The sequence below is a fragment of the Pseudozyma flocculosa genome (genome assembly GCF_000417875.1).
Source record: "Pseudozyma flocculosa PF-1 unplaced genomic scaffold scaffold00019, whole genome shotgun sequence".
NCBI classification, from domain to species: domain Eukaryota; kingdom Fungi; phylum Basidiomycota; class Ustilaginomycetes; order Ustilaginales; family Ustilaginaceae; genus Pseudozyma; species Pseudozyma flocculosa.
In genome coordinates this window covers 611,628-627,017 of record NW_006920887.1, presented here as the reverse complement: position 1 = coordinate 627,017, position 15,390 = coordinate 611,628, and the positions used below count along the sequence as shown (strand labels likewise).

Genomic DNA, 15,390 nt, shown 5'->3' with positions numbered 1-15,390 from the left:
AACCCTGGCAGTCTAAACTGAGTAGGGCTACTATTCAAAAGTTGTTCAGAAATGACTTTTGAACAAGTTTCATTATGCAGCCCTACTTGGTTTATTTCTCAAGACACCTTGTAACCCAAGAGCGCCTCCCAGACCTTGACTGCCGCCCTCGCCCGCCTCAACTTGTGCTTCGCTCCGTATCAATGCCTGCCAGCTCGGGCTCACCCCGCCAACATCTGCACCACTGCCACCGCTCGCAAGACTGCCGTAGATAGAGTAGCTAGTTCAGATTGCAATGCAAAGGTATCGGCCAGCAAATGAAGGAAACAAGCAAGTCATACTGAGGGTGGAAAGCGTCGGAGCGCTGCTACAGTCCAGGATGCTGGCAGCCGCAGGCAGCCTACGCTGCTCAGCAGCATCGTTTGCGCTGCGCTTCTGACAGCGTAGCAGGCCTACAGTTGCCAGCAACGGGACATCTGGTGGGCCTCTGAAGCGTAGCGGCCCTACGCTGCGGCATCGGCGGGCAGGCTGCTACGCTCCGAAGCGTAGCAGAATTGTAGGGCCGCTACGCTGGCGGAAGCGTAGCGCCGACCCGATTTTGGGCGCGCAGCCGATCTGCAACCAGGGTTGGATCGTAGATCGGGTGACGATCGGGAATTTTCCGAACCGTAGTACCGCTACGGCCCAGAAGCCAGATCCCCCCTGCTGCTAGCTATGTCTGGGCTGACAGGCACACCAGCATGCTGTCGGCGGATGTGTGCAGTGATGTTGCTGCGTGCAATGGCAAACTGGCAGACTGGGCAGGCGACCTGGCTCATGATGGAGGTGACGGCGGGGAGAATGGACCAGGTGGTGCTGCAGCAGGCGGCTGGATGGCTGTGACGGCAATGGTTGGCGTGGACGTGTTGGTGGTGAGGGGTGATCAGCGGATGTAGTCGTCTCACAGGCTGTAGTTGGCCGTGTCCTGGCTTGTAGTTGCACATAGACCAACTGTAGTTGCCTGTGTCCCCCGTTGTAGTTGCACGTATGCCTTGGACTGTAATGGGTGGTGTCCAGGTGTAGTCGCGTGTGTCTCCAAGTTGTAGTCACAGGGTCCACCAGCTTGGCTAAAAGTCTAAATTTGTATTCCCTTTTGGAATTACCAGGGCCCGCTCAGCGCATCTAGCAGGCCAGCAGCGGCCCGTCAGGGTCCACACCGGCCAGCAGAGACGAGCAACGCGGCAGCCAAGCGACTTGGGGAGCCTTTTGGAAAGCGGAGCGACGGGTTAGGGACGTGTCAGGATTGAGCATGTGTTAGGGTGAGGGCTGTTTGGGGGCTATGCCTGGGATGGAGGGTTGGGGTAAGGGTTAGGGTTAGGGTGACAAGGGTTGTCCCATTGCGGTTTTTTGGGGTTAGGGTTAATGGATCGCCCTTTGGACTAGGCAGGGTTAGGGCTAGGGTCACGGTGGTGAAGGGTGCTGAGTGGTTGTTGCCCTCTTCCTCCCCCACCCCACCCTCCTCCTTCCCTGAGCAAGGGTTACAATGGCTTCTTACTTGCTGATCCTAGCATGGCTGTAAGTGTGCACTTCTTTTTGGAGCTATATCAACCCAGTCAGATATACCAAGGGGAGGTGGGCCGCTAATATTAAAATTTCAAATGAATTTGAGCTGCGAGCAAAATTTCAGCTGGCTGCAAGTGTCGGGTTGTGCAGGTAGGGCCGGGAGCAGCGGCGCCTGGTCCCGGGCCAGCGGTGCGCACGGGCATGCCCGACGCTGCACCGGATCAGCCGCTGCGCCGTGCTGCGCCGTGCTACGCGGTATCAGACAGCCGTAGGGGCGACTTGCGGGGCCGTGCAGCTCCGCCTCTGCCTGCACGAGCGGGTGGGCAAGAGAAGGCGGTGGCCGGCTCGGCAGGGGTCGGCGGCGGTGCGCCTGCAGAGGAGTGGGTCGGCCAGGCCGAACCAGCATGGCGGCGCGGGTGGCCAGAGTCTAGCTATGGCGAGGGGCGGCGGGACGGCGTGCAGCCAGGCCGCACGGCAGAGAATGGCTGACGGGGCGTAGTCTGGTAGGTCTTGCTCGGGCTGCTCTGCTCTGCTCAGCTCGCCAGAGACGGGCCCATGGTACATAAGGCAGGCGCTCGACGCTCGGGCGGGTGCTTCCTCCCTCCCCCATCCTGCTGCGCCGCCACATCCAGCTCAAACTCGTCTCGCTCCTGCGCTCATTCACAGCCAGCTCAAGCGTCTCGACCTTTCGCTCGATCCTCGTCACGCCACACCAGCAACCATGTGCACCCAGTCCCAGCAGTCGTCGTGGTCCTCGGCCTCGGACTCGCCCTCGTCCTCGAGCTCGTCGTCGCGGTCGTCTTGGGGCAGCGGCAGCGGCTACCGCGGTCGCGACTTCACCTACGTCTCGTCCGGCGTCAACAGCCAGGTGAGCCCGCGGTCCGATCGCAGCGGCGCCCGTTGCCGCTTCTATGCGGCGGCAGCAATCTTCATCGCTCGCCAGAGTAGCGGCAGATCAACTGACCCACCTCCTCGCCACCTCTGCCGTCCCGTCTCCCCGCTATGTGCTATCACAGGGCGACCACTACTGCCGCCGTGACTACGGCCCAGACGCCCCCAACCAGAACAGCTACCACTACAGCAACGGTGAGTCTCGCCTCAATGCGCCCCCCTGTCGCCTGGCCGGGGGTTCATGGCTGCGGCGCGCGTGCAAGGATCAAGCATCGACGGCTGATCGCTCGACACTGTTGCCCCTTTGCCCTCGTCCCGTCACGGTGCGTCGACAGCCGATGGCAGCTACTACTACTCGAACCCCGACGGCTCGACGTAAGTGCGCCAGCTTCGACGTTCGAGTGCTCCCTGGCTCTCCGTGTCGGGCGCCGCTGCGGGTCAGGGCGCAGTGCGGCAGACTGTGACGTTTGCGACGGCGCCGTTGACTTGCTTCCCTCTTGCTCTCTTCTCGTCGCCCTTCTTGCTCTCTTCTCTTCCCGCCGCCCTCTCTTGCAGCTACTACAACAACGGCCGCGGCTTCGCCCGTTACACTCCTCCTGGCAGCGGTCAGAAGTGAGCGGCGGCGATGGCTGCCCGAATGGCGCGTACTGCCCAAGTGGCGGCCGCTGTTCTAGGGCGTCTGACAGCAAGAGCGGCATGGCACGAGCGCTCTCTCCCGCCGCTATCGTGGGCCGCAGCCCGTGTCCTCTGATCGCCGCGACAGCACGCTCCACCAGTCATCTTGACGTCCGCCCATCCAACCTTCCCTGCTCTTCGCCGGCAAGCGGCCGAGGATCTCCCTTGACGCCCGTCTGAGGGAGCCTCGAGTCCGCGCCGGCTCGTTCCATGTCCCGTCCTGCATCGCCTCCACTGTCGCCGTTCCGTCACCCCTTGTTGCATCGTATCGCATCGCATCGCATCGCATCGCATCGCATCGCATCGCATCGCATCGCATCGCATCGCATCGCATCCCTCGTCACCGATCCCGTCACCCTCGACCCACCTTCGCCTTGAAACGTCACCCTTCTGTTATGGTGCGGGCGCTGGGCTAGCCACCGCTGTCCAGCCTCGCCTCGCCTCGCCTCTCTTCCCGAATGTCATTGGCGCGGGCGTCAGGCCCGCCTCTGTCGGCGTCACCCCGCAATGAGCATCCTGACATGTCTGTGTGTGCTGCTGAGCCGGCGAGCGAGCCACCAAGCAAGCGGGCGAGTGCTGAGCCTTCTGAGCCGCGAGACGGGTGAGCGACGAAGCGGCCAAGCGATGGGGTCGCGGGTCGACGGATCGAGCGATGGAGCAGCCGATCGACGAGCCAACGGGGCGACAAGCAGACACACGGACAGATGGGCGGCACGACTGACGGCCAGACCGGTGGTTTGGCAAAGCAACACGCGTGTAGGCATTGTCCATGACCACGACTGGCTGCAACGGCCGCGCGTCGAGGAGCTCCTCTATAATCAGAACCTGGTTCGACCGTCGACCCGAGCACGGTACGCTGTCGATCGACCTCCTGTGCCCCTGCGCTACTGGGTCTTTTCCTTTGCGCCGCCGCCGCCGCCGCCGAGGACCGCCTCTTGTGCCCAGTCAAAGGCGAGGTCGACGGCGTGTTCGACGGGGTGGTCAAAGAGGAAGGGCAGTGCGGGTACGAATGCGAGACCTGCAATGGTGGGACCCATTGCGCGGATGCGGAGGTTGGACGCCTTTGCAAAGAGGGGCGCCGAGTACTTTACGATTGAGTGGATGGTGAATGCGGGTAGGGCCATGCTGGCGATGCTCTGGAAGACGGCCCTGCGCGCCATGATGAGGGCGACGTTGGTCCCCTCGCTGTGGTGGGGTGCCGACGATGCGAGGGCGGCGTCTGCGCGCTTCTTGAGCTCGACCTTCTGCGCGTCGTTGAGGCGGTCGAGGGTGGACCGGTCGATGCCGAGGGAGGCGGCTGCGTCGATGGCCTTTTTCTCTGCCGTCTCTACCAGGCCGTCGCCCGGGGTGGCGGCCTCTTGGATCTTTGCGGCGCGGTAGCCGGCGGCCGAGACGTCGTAGATGATGTAGAGCCACGAGATGGCGTAGGCGGCGCGGACGACTTCGGGCCGGGTGAGCGGGCGGAAGGCCTCGCCGACCTCGGAGGTGTAGGCGAGGTAGCGGGTGGAGCGGAGGGTGAGGGTCTTTATGCGGGCGAGGTAGGCGCTGTAGCGGAGCAGGCCGACGTCTTGCTCCGAGGTGGGTTTGAGCAGGGGCTCGTTGGAGTCTACGGTGGGCGTGGGGAGGCCCGTGGTGTTGGAGGCGGGTGCGACGTCGCCCAGCTTGGTATTGGAGGCGAGCGCGGGCGATGCCGAGGCCGATGCCGAGGCGGCTGCGCGCAGGGCGAAAGAGAAGATTGAAGACGAGCCAGCGGGGCCTGTGGGCACAGGAGAGTGGGAATGGGGAGCAAGGAGCGGGGAGCGGGGAGCGGGGAGCAGGGAGCGGGGAGCGAAGAGTCAGGGCGGGTGAGTTCCGTCGTCTGGCGCAGCCGACGGCAAAGTGGGCAACGAGACCGGTCGGGCGCCGACGCACCTGTCTCGGGCCAGCCCGAGTGGCGGGGAAAGTCGAGGATGCCCGTGCGCAGCGTCAAGAGGGAAAAGAGGCTGTCCATGGTTGCGGTGCGGGCCTGCGCTTGCAAAGGGGAAGGGGACAGGGGACAGGGGACGGGGCGAGATACACGGCGAGACGGAGAGATGGCCAAGCACGGCGAGGCGGAGAGATGGCCAAGGAAGGCGAGATGGAGAGATGGCGAGACGACAAGACGGAGAGATGGCGAGACGACGAGGCAAAGGGTCAAAGGAGCGTGGGTGTGCGATGCGCGCGAGGAGGGGAGGGGGAGGGTAAAAAGAGCGTGGGTGTGCGGATGTGAGCGGCAGCGAGGAGTGGCGGGTGGTGGTGTCGAGGCAGCGACGACGGACGAGGTGCTCACCTTTATGAGCAATGGACGAGGGCGGGAGGGACGGGATGGACGACGAGCGGGTAGAAGTTGCTGGCCGCCGTTGGGCTGCCTCGGGGTCCTTCCCGTTTGAGATTGGCGTCGAGGGGCGCGGCGGACCGCCGGTTGGGTGTGGGTCTCTCGTCTGGCCTGCCTGATCGACCGGCCCAACCGCAGACGAGCCGCCCTGCCTGTTCCTCCACATGTAGGCCGTGGGGCCAGGGCAAAGGCTTGGCGGGCGGGCAGACCAGGCTAGGGTCCAACGCGGGCGGGCTGGCGGTGGGCTTCGGTACCGACGAGGACGTGCGCTGAGGGCAAGCGTCGAGCGAGGCCCATCGGGTGGCCCATCCGCGCCTCACCGCTGCGCCCTGTGCGGCGTGGACCCCCCCGCGCCTCCACCTTCACTCGCCCCCGCGGCCGCGTTGGCTGCCTTTCTTCGCTCTTTCCAACACTCTTGCTCTCTCTGCCGTCACTCGTTCTTCATCCTCTTCTTCCTACGTCGGTCCCCTGCCTCGCTCCGTATCGTCCCATCGAGCTCGAGGCTCGCCCGCTTCCCGTATCCCTATCGGCCGCCGCAACGCCGGCCTGCCCGGCCACATGTTCGACGACTTTGTCCACAGCAGCAATGCGCAACCATCCGCCTCGTCGTCGTCCTCGGCACAGCTCCGCACACGCCCATCTGCCGGCGCAACGGATGTAGACCACGTCTTCCCTCGCAATGGCCCGCGCCCGACATCGCCATCGGCCCGCCTCCATGGCAGCGCCGCCCACCGCCTCCACTACGACGCCCTCGCCGACGACGGCGGCGGCTACGAGCAACAACAGCCCCACATGCCAAACCGCTACCTCGCAACAAACGCCATCCTCGACCCCGTAGCCGCCCTCGAGACCGGATTCATCTCGAGCGACCTCGACCCCTCGTCGTCCCAGTCGCCCATCTTCCAGCTCGGCCGCGTACAGTACGCCTTCAACGCGCCCCTCGCTCTCATGACCGTCGCATCAAACATCCTCACAATGTGCCTCTTCGCCTACCCGTCGTCGTCATCCTCTTCCCATCACAACCTCGGCGCCGCGCCGGCCACCAACCCCTTCCCCTCGGCGCCACCGCGCCTCGTGCGCATCAACCTCGACGACCCAGAGCGCACCCAAGAGGCAGACGTTCCCATCCCGCCCGCACCGCGCGCTGCACGCAACCAGCAGCCCCAGGACCCCACCACCATCGGCCCGCACAAGATGTTCGCCGATCCTTCCGGCACCCACCTCATCCTCACCATGCGCAACGGAGACTGCTACTACTGGGCGACGGGCTGGAGAAAGGCCCGGCTGCTCAACAAGCTCAAGGGCGTCCTCATCGAGAGCGTGGCCTGGAACAAGTCCACCCTCGACCCCGTCGCACCAGCGGCGGCCTCCGGCCAAGGCGCTCGCAAGAGGGGCGGCGCAGCCTCGGGCGCCCTCGCATCGACGCGCGAGATCCTCGTCGGCACTCGGTCCGGCGACATCCTCGAAGTCGTCATATCGGCCCCCGTCGGCGCAGACCCAGACGAGGGCGACTTTTTCGACAAGCTCGCCCGCAGGACTGCCGGCGGCGGCGGCGACAGGGGCGACATCGACAAGGTCGTCCGTCATGTATTTACCCTCCCCGAGCGCCAGCCCGTCACCGGCCTCACGGCAGAACCCTTTCCTCGATCCGCGCAGGGCAACGGCAACAACAACAACAACAACAACGGCAGCGCGGGACCACCACCGCCGGCGGGCAAGCGCCGCGGCGGCGGCGGCTCAGCGCAGAGGGCCGTCGTCATTGCCACGACGAGCACGCGCATCTACGAGTTCGTCGGCCAGCTGGGCAAGCTCAAGGGCGACGAAAGCGAGAGCGAGAGCCTCTACGAGAAGCTCTTTGAGCCCTACCGCGGCGACGCCGTGCCCAACCTAAAGTCGGAGCTGCCCGGCGACCTGCCCTACTCGGAGCTCCACACCTGGACGGCCAGCGGCAGCCGCGAGGCATCGGCGCTCGCCTGGCTCACCGGGCCCGGCGTCTACCACGGCCTGATAGCCTACAACGACCAGGGCGTCGGCGACAGCGTCATCGACAGCGCCAACCTCCTCCCCTACCCGGCCATTGCTCTCGACGTCGACCATTCCGGTAGAGGCGGCGGTGGCGGCGGCGGCAACGGCACTGGCACAGGCAACGGCAACGGCGCCGGCGCCGGCGCCGGGCAGCAGACCGTCGCCGAGATCCCGCTCAGCATCGCCCTGACCGAGTTCCACTTTGTCCTCCTCTACCAGGATCGCGTCATGGCCATCAGCTCGCTCGACGACCAGGTCATCTTTGAAGAGGCGCTGCCGCTGCGCCCAGACGAGCGCGTCATCGGTACCGCCGTCGACGTGGCCAAGCGCACCTTTTGGGTGTACACCGACGCCAGCATCTTTGAGCTCGTCGTCCGCGACGAGTCGCGCGACGTCTGGCGCATCTACCTCGAGCGCGGTTCGTTCGACGCGGCGCTGCGCTACGCCAAGGCCGGCGTGCAGCGCGGCACCGTCCTCTCGTCGCAGGGCGACCGCTTCTTTGCCGAGGCCCGCTACATTCAGGCGGCCCAGTGCTACGCCCAGACGTTTATGCGCTCCTTTGAGGAGGTCTCGCTGCGCTTTGTCGAGTCCGGCCAGCGCGACGCGCTGCGCTACTACCTCGTCATGCGCCTCGAGCGGTTGCGGCGCTCCGACGGCCCGCAGCGGACGATGCTCGCCACCTGGCTCGTCGAAATCTACCTGGGCAAGATCAACCAGCTCGAGGACGTGGCGGCGGCCGAGGCGGCCAGCCAGGACGTGGAAAATTACCGCCTCGAGCGCGAGATGCTGGCCGAGGAGCTGCACCAGTTCCTCGCCACCTACCGCGACGCGCTGCACCCGGCCACGACCTACGGCATCATCCAGAAGCACGGCCGCAGCGAGGTGCTGCTCCACTACGCCGGCCTCATTGGCGATTTCGACCGCATCGTCCGCCACCACGTCCAGGAGGAGGCCTGGACCGCCGCCATCGACACGCTCCAGAGGCAGAGCAGCGACGACCTCTACTACCGCTTCGCCACCGTGCTGATGCGCCAGGCGCCGAGGCAGGTGGTCGAGTGCTGGAAGGCGAGGCGCGGACTCGACCCCAGGAGGCTCATCCCGGCGCTGCTGCAGCATCGCCGTCGCGGCAGGGGCAAGGCCGAGACCGAGGCGGGGGCCGGCGAGGGCGGTGAAGACGACAAGGACTACGCCATCGCCTACCTGACCCACGTCGTTTCCGTCGACGGCAACACGGACACGGCGATCCACAATCTGCTCCTGACGCTGCTCGCACGATCGGCCGCCTTCGAAGGGCGTGGCAAGGTGGCCAATGGCGATGGCGACGGCACTCGAGGCGATGCCGGCGAGCAGAGCCCTGACAAGGCGGCCCTGCTGGGCTTCATCGACTCGGCGCGTTCCAACCCGCTGACCGGCCAGCCCTACTTTGACCTCGACTACGCGCTGCGGACGTGCTCGGCGCACGGGCAAAAGGAGGCGTGCGTGCGCATCTACGCCAAGATGGGCCTGTACGAGAGTGCCGTCGACCTGGCCATTGCCGAGCGCGAGATGGAGCTCGCCTGCTCGTGCGCTGACCTGGTGGATGGCGACAAGGACCTCAAGAAGAAGCTCTGGCTCAAGATTGCCAAGGAGGTGGTGAGGAGCACCAAGGACATCAAGAGGTGAGCGCGAGAAGCCGTCGCCGCTAGGCATCGGGGCGGCTATAGCAGTGGGACGACGCATGCTGACGAGACCGCCTACCGCCTACCTTTATCGCTTCCCCTTCCGGACGGCTTGCTTCCTCACCCTCTTTGCAGCGCGATGGAGTTCCTGGAACGGACCGACCAGATCACGCTCGAGGACGCGCTGCCCTTTTTCCCCGACTTTGTCATCATCGACGACTGCAAGGCGGCCATCTGCTCGGCGCTCGAGTCGTACGCCTCGCACATCGAGACGCTCAAGGACGAGATGGAGGAGGCGTCGCGCTCGGCGGCGGCCATCTCGGCCGACATTGCGGCGCTCTCGTCGCGCTTTGTCAGCGTCGAGGCCGAGCAGCGGTGCGAGTCGTGCGGCCGCGTGGCCGTCGAGAGGCAGTTTTACATCTTCCCGTGCCGCCACGCGCTCCACGTCGACTGCCTCGTTGCCGTCGTGACGAGGGGCATGGGCGGCGCCAAGCTGCGGCGGCTCGTCGATCTGCAGGCCAACCTTGCCAGCGGAGGGGGCGCAGCTGCTAACAGCAGGTCCGCCAACGGCGGTGGTGGTGGTGGCGGCAACGGCAACGGCGGCGGCGGCAGCGGGGGACCATCAAGAAGCCTGGGTCTGGACAAGCTGCGCGACATTGTGTCGCCGGAGACGATCCTCTCGCTGCTGTCGACGGGCGTCTCGGCAGGCGTGGCGGGCGGCCGACGCGCCCTAGCGCCGCTGGACCCATTTTCGACGCCCACAGCCGCCTCGACGTGGGTGACGCCACGACAGTCTCTGATCCACCCGTCGTCGTCCTCTATCCCCGCCGCCGGCGCCGGCGCTGCCCTGACAACGACGACGACGACGACGATGACGACGGCGACGAGGAAAGAGGAAGAGGAGACGCGGTCGAGCCTCATGGCGCAGCTCGATGGCCTCATTGCGGCCGAGTGCCCCCTCTGCTCTGCCGCCGTCGGGGATATCGCCAGGCCGTTTGTGGCAAAGGGCGAAGAGGAGGAGTGGGCCCTATAGTCAGCCGCCGAAACCCTCGACGGGCCAGATGTCGACACGGCCTCGTCCCGAGGTCGGCATCGTAAGATTGGAAGGGACGGAGCTGGGTTAAAAATTCGTCAGTGGCTTGTGCTCTGCTCTTGCTCTGCTCGTTAGAGCGTGTCCTTGAGAGCATGTCTGCGCTTGTTTGCTTGTGTGTCGAAGAGGGGCGTGATGGATGGTGGTGGTGGTTCCTCTCGATGGCGCTTGGACTTCGTCACGCCATCGAACGAGGGAGAACAAAGTGGGTCCGCCCAGCTGCGGCCCCATCTGGGTCACCCCTCCCCTTGGCTCATGTAGCGCTCGCCGCCTCTTCTGTCGCCGTGGTGGAAATTCAGCGACATCGTCTCACCGTCATCTCGTACCGGCCAGCCCGCCTGCGCGCTCCACTCGACTCGACGCAGCAGCACTGCGGATGTGCTGATTAAAGTCTAGTTTGTATTTGGCCCAGGACACAAGAGGCAGAAAAGAGAGGACAAGGGTAGAAGAGCGACAACAGAGCGCCAAATCCGAGTGCGGGTGCGGGTGCGGGTCCGATTCCGCCTGGTCGACCTCATCCCAAACGAAGGGAAAAGGACCGAGTCGATGTAAACCACGGAACGCCACCCTGGCCCGACCTTCAGGCGAGGGGGACGCGCTTGTAGAAGCGGCGGTACATGTGGTCGACCTTTTCGAGGTAGTAGGCGCCCGGCCAGAGGTGGGCGACGTCGCCCTTGGGGTCGTAGCTGACGGCGTTGTGGGTGGCCTCGCGCGTCTGGAGGGCGTCGACGTACGTCTGGCACGGCACGACCTGCATGGCGTCGAGGCGCGCCTTGAGGTCGGTCGTCTTGACAATCTGCTCCGTCGAGCCGCGCACGCGGATGGCAAACATCGACGCCGCCGCGCCCGACCCAAACGAGTAGACCAGGATGCGCTTGCCCTGGATCTCCGGCGACGACACGTTGCTCAGCAGCGACACCAGGCCGCCGTACACCGAGGCGGAATACATGTTGCCGCACCGCCTGACCGTGTCCATGCTCGGCTCGAGCATCTTCTGCTGCAGCTGCTTGCCGTACGCGCCAAACGCCTTTTCGACGTCCTTGTTGGTGATCGTCGACTTGCGGTCCAGCTCGGCAAACTCGGCCGGGATCGAGGCGTACTTTTCGTTCTTGGGGTCCGCCGCAAAGTCGTTGTACAGCAGGCGCCCGAAGCCCTTCTGGACCAGCTTCGAGTAGGGAGAGTGGTAGACGACGTAGTCAAAGTCCTCGACCTTGGTCGCGGCGAGCGCGGCAGCGTCGGCGGCGTCGGCGTGGCCGTTGGCGCCGTTGGCGCTGCCTCCCGCCGCCGCCGCCGCCTTGAGCTTGGCGACGCGCTGGCGGAAGGCGTCGTAGGTCCGGTCAAAGCAGCCGAGGTAGGCCTGGATCGTCTCGGGGCCGTCGACCTCGGGGTACTCGGACGAGAGGTTGGGCTTGTAAAAGTCCCAGAAGTTGGCCATGTGGGTGCCGTGGGCCGGCTCGAGGACGAGGGGCGCGTCGGGACCGATGAGGAGCGCAACACCACCAGCGCCGCCGACGGGGCGAGCGCTGCCCTCGGCATAGATGGCAATGTCGCCGGCGACGACGATGGCGTCCCTGCCGTCCCACGAGCTGCTCTCGACCCAGTTGACGGCGTTGAAGAGGGCGGCAGTGCCTCCGTAGCACGCATTCTTGGAGTCGATGCCCTCGATGTTGTGGTTGCCCGACGGCGCAAACAGGTCCATCAGCACCGTCTTGACCGACTTGGACTTGTCAATGATGGTCTCGGTGCCCACGTCGATGCGGCCGATGCTGCGCGGGTCGATGTTGTTCTTCTCGAGCAGGCCAGAGACGACTGTCGTCGGTCGCAGAAGGAGCGTGGGTCCGGGTAGGAGGAGCAAGTGCGGATCAGCACCACGGCGCTAGAAATTGAAGGGAGCCTGCGGTTCTCGAAAGTGCGCCTCGCCTCGCCCCCGCCGAGGCTGCCCCCGCAACGCTCCAGCTTTCCCTTTCGTGACAGCGCTCCAGCTCTGCCCTGCCAGTTTCGTCCGCGCCTGTGCGTCTCGTATCGCCCACGAGCCGCTTTGCTGTGTGTCCCCGTCCCTGTGCCATCGCCCTCCTTGTCGCTGCCCATCTGCGCTCCAAGAGCGGCCCCGTCTTCGATCGATCGATCTCGCTCCGCCGTTTCCCCCCGCCCCTCTGCCTCTCCCTCGAGCAACGAGCAGCAACGAGCAGCAACGAGCAGCAACGAGCAGCAAAAAGAGTACGCCCTGCGTCTACTCACCGGAGAGGGCAAACGAGTTGATGTCCTCGCGGTCGTCGGTGAAGGCCATGAACTTCTGGCCGAAGCCGATGGTGTACTTTCCCTTGGGGGCGCCATCAAAGTCCTCGAGGTCGTCCTCCGAGATGCACTGCGGGCGATGCGGGTCGGGGCGGTTCGAAAGAGATGGGGGGCGTCAGCCCGCTGTATCTGAGCAGCTCGAAGCGATCTGGCTCGACAGGCCGTCCAGATGGCGACATGGGCGACAAGGATCTCGGCAAAGAAGCGCCAAGGCTGTTGATCTCGAGCCTGGTCGAGACAGCAGCTCGCCAATGCCCCAGCATGACCAGACTGAACGAGGCGACGACGGCCGACTCACTCTCTTGGGGAAGTAGATTTCGATGGCCTTGATGCCGACGTTCTGGGGACGGGCAGACATGGTGGCAGATGCAGCAAAGGAGCGGAAGGGCAAGTGCGGGATGGGGTGAAAGGATTCAGGGTATCGTGGGGGATGAAGGTCGGGAAGGAAGCGGTAGTGTCTCTCGAGCGGTGTAGCGTTGGGCGGGCAGGTGGCTCGACGCCGACTTCTTCTTGCTTGTCGACAGGCGGCGGGCTTGGAAGCCTGACGAGGGCAGGGGGCCAGGTCAGTCCAGGCGAGCCGACCTCAGGCCACACCTGGCAGCCCAAGCAAGGCGAGGCGCGGTGGTCATGCCAGAAACAGGAAAGAGGCCGAGCGGGCACAGGCGGCGGCGGCGGCGGCAGCAGCAGCACCAGCACCAGCAGCAGAGCACGGCACAGGACAGAGCAGCGTGCCACAACGACCAGCAGGAGGCCTGTGCTGGCCGTGCAGCGGTGCTGGGCGCTGCCCGCCTGTCTGCCCGCCAGGTTTTTTTGGTTTCTTCTCGCTGCGGGCTCGCCAGCTTTTTGACTCGCCTGCAGGCCGGGCCTGCTGCTGCTGCTGCTGCTGCTGCTGTGAGTCGAGGCGGGTTTCCAACACCTCTGGCCTGCCAACCCAACACGCACGACGACGCCCCGGCGAGCGAGCGCACCGGCCAACAACGGCGAAGAGCTCTCGCCACCCGCGAATGCTCGCTCGACCTGTGCGACCTATAGAGCTTGGAGAGGAGATAGACCGCCAGGGCCTGGAGCGTCGAGTTGATCATACGTCGTGCGGGGCTGTCTCTCGGAAAGACGGGTGCGCTCCGTCTTTGAGGCCAGCCATTCGTGGCATGCTCCATCGATGGTATCGAGCTGTCATCTGTAGCTTGGATGGCCGCATCTAGAGAAGCCAGCCAGCCCTGGCTCTGGACGTGCGCAGGTTAGGGAGAGAGCGGCCGCGGGGCGTCTGCTCAGGCCAGGCCATGTCGCTGCCTGGCTTGGCTTGGCCTGGCCTGCCTTGCACCGCAAGCTGCAGAGGTGGCTCCCAACGGTGGGCCGGTGGACAGCGAGGCCGGGCGCAGAGGCAGGCAGGGTGGCGCCGCCCGGCTGCGTCCGGCGCAGCGTAGATCAGCCCATTTTGGGACGGCATCTGGCCCGCGCCGAAAGTCGAGGCGGCCCTCGGATGGGTGGCCTGATGTCCTGCTGGCCGCCGTCGACCTGGCCCTCGGCTCCGGAGATCGATTCATCGGGCAAGCAGGATGCCGATCTCGATGGATGCCAACCTCGTCCTGCTATGCTTCACTCGTCCGGCTGAGTCTGAGCTGGCCCCTGGGGGTGGAGAAGCAAAGGCGGCTTCCCTTTTCGCGTTGCGCGTCCAAACCCTCTCTGTGCCACGTCTTTCATCGCTCCTGCCACGATTCAACCGCGCACTCTCGGTCTCCGCTTCCGTCCCAACCCTGAGCAGCGCACAGCCCGCTCTCTTCCGCCCGACCAGTTCGCCCAGGGACAGCCTGTCTACCACCGAGCTAGACCTTACATCACCCACCGACCGGCCCTCGCTCAACGCCAGCATCTGGCGCCTACAAGTCCACCCTTAGCAGCACATCAGCGCAACCGCATTTGGACACTTCCGACACCGCCGGTACCTCACGCTCCCACTTCTATCCGCCATGGGCGATCGAGCGGGCCACGACGACGCTCAGCGTAGCACAAACGACTTCCTCTCGGGCATCGAGAGGGAGGTGCGCCAGAGGGACGGAGACCGACACCCATCAAGCACCAGAGACCGCGACCGCGACCGCGGCGACCGCAGCGACCGGGATCGCGAGAGGATTCGTGACAGGGACAGGGACAGCCACAGAGATAGGGACTCTCATGATCGCGATCGCGATCGTGATCGTGATCGTGACCGCGACCGCGAGCGATCCAGCCGACGATCCGGCCGAGACGACCAGGGTCAGGATGAGCGGCATTCGTCCAGCAGGCGGAAGCGCGAAGACTACGACGAGGGCGACGACTACGAGCGGGACCGCGAGCGCAGGAGGGCCAGGAGGGACCGCGACTACCCTGACGACAGCAGGTCCAGGTGAGTAGTGCCCCGCCCGACCCCGGCGGTGACCGTGCGTCCGTCCGATAGCTCTTTCTGCCACCCCACCTCTGACACCCTGACACCAATTCATCTCGCCATTCGGCCAACGCACCTCTCTCGCACAGCACCCGGCGCGAAGACGAGTACTACGGGGGCGGAGGCGGCGACGACTACTACTCGCGCTCCTCGAGATCGCGGCGCGACCGCGACGACGGCTATAGCGGCTCTTACCCGGGACGCAGCCGCTCCTCTCGCTACGACGACGACGACTACTACCGGTCACGACCGAGGGGCGGCGACCCAGATGGCGGAGGCGACTGGCGCAACGCAGGGCCGAGGGACAGCAGCCCGGCGCTCAAGCGGAGCCCCACGCCGGAAGGCACGATCCCGCTCAGCGAGCGGCCGAGGCCTCTTACCAAGTGGGACATCCCCGCACCCGGCTTCGAGGGGACCCCGGCGCTGGCGGCCAAGGCTACTGGCCTCTTTGGCATCCCCG

The 15,390-nt window shown here is 65.4% G+C and overlaps 4 protein-coding genes across 4 annotated transcripts; 2 read left to right on the top strand and 2 right to left on the bottom strand.

Annotated features, from left to right (window-relative positions):
* Positions 1-2,242: 2,242 nt before the first annotated feature.
* PFL1_05450 (uncharacterized protein) lies at positions 2,243-3,028 on the top strand (the record flags this gene model as incomplete). Its single annotated transcript, XM_007882980.1, has 4 exons — positions 2,243-2,389; positions 2,538-2,607; positions 2,748-2,787; positions 2,968-3,028. The coding sequence occupies 4 exons, from the start codon at positions 2,243-2,245 to the stop codon at positions 3,026-3,028; spliced, it is 318 nt and encodes a 105-aa protein (XP_007881171.1).
* A 943-nt stretch (positions 3,029-3,971) lies between these two features.
* Positions 3,972-5,077, bottom strand: PFL1_05449 (uncharacterized protein; the record flags this gene model as incomplete). Its single annotated transcript, XM_007882979.1, has 2 exons — positions 3,972-4,843; positions 4,999-5,077. The coding sequence occupies 2 exons, from the start codon at positions 5,075-5,077 to the stop codon at positions 3,972-3,974; spliced, it is 951 nt and encodes a 316-aa protein (XP_007881170.1).
* Positions 5,078-5,998: 921 nt separating this feature from the next.
* On the top strand, positions 5,999-10,156 carry PFL1_05448 (uncharacterized protein; the record flags this gene model as incomplete). Its single annotated transcript, XM_007882978.1, has 2 exons — positions 5,999-9,123; positions 9,259-10,156. 2 exons carry the CDS (start codon positions 5,999-6,001, stop codon positions 10,154-10,156), a joined length of 4,023 nt encoding a protein of 1,340 aa, XP_007881169.1.
* A 637-nt stretch (positions 10,157-10,793) lies between these two features.
* Positions 10,794-12,866, bottom strand: PFL1_05447 (uncharacterized protein; the record flags this gene model as incomplete). Its single annotated transcript, XM_007882977.1, has 3 exons — positions 10,794-12,022; positions 12,452-12,578; positions 12,807-12,866. The coding sequence occupies 3 exons, from the start codon at positions 12,864-12,866 to the stop codon at positions 10,794-10,796; spliced, it is 1,416 nt and encodes a 471-aa protein (XP_007881168.1).
* Between the last annotated feature and the right edge of the window lie 2,524 nt (positions 12,867-15,390).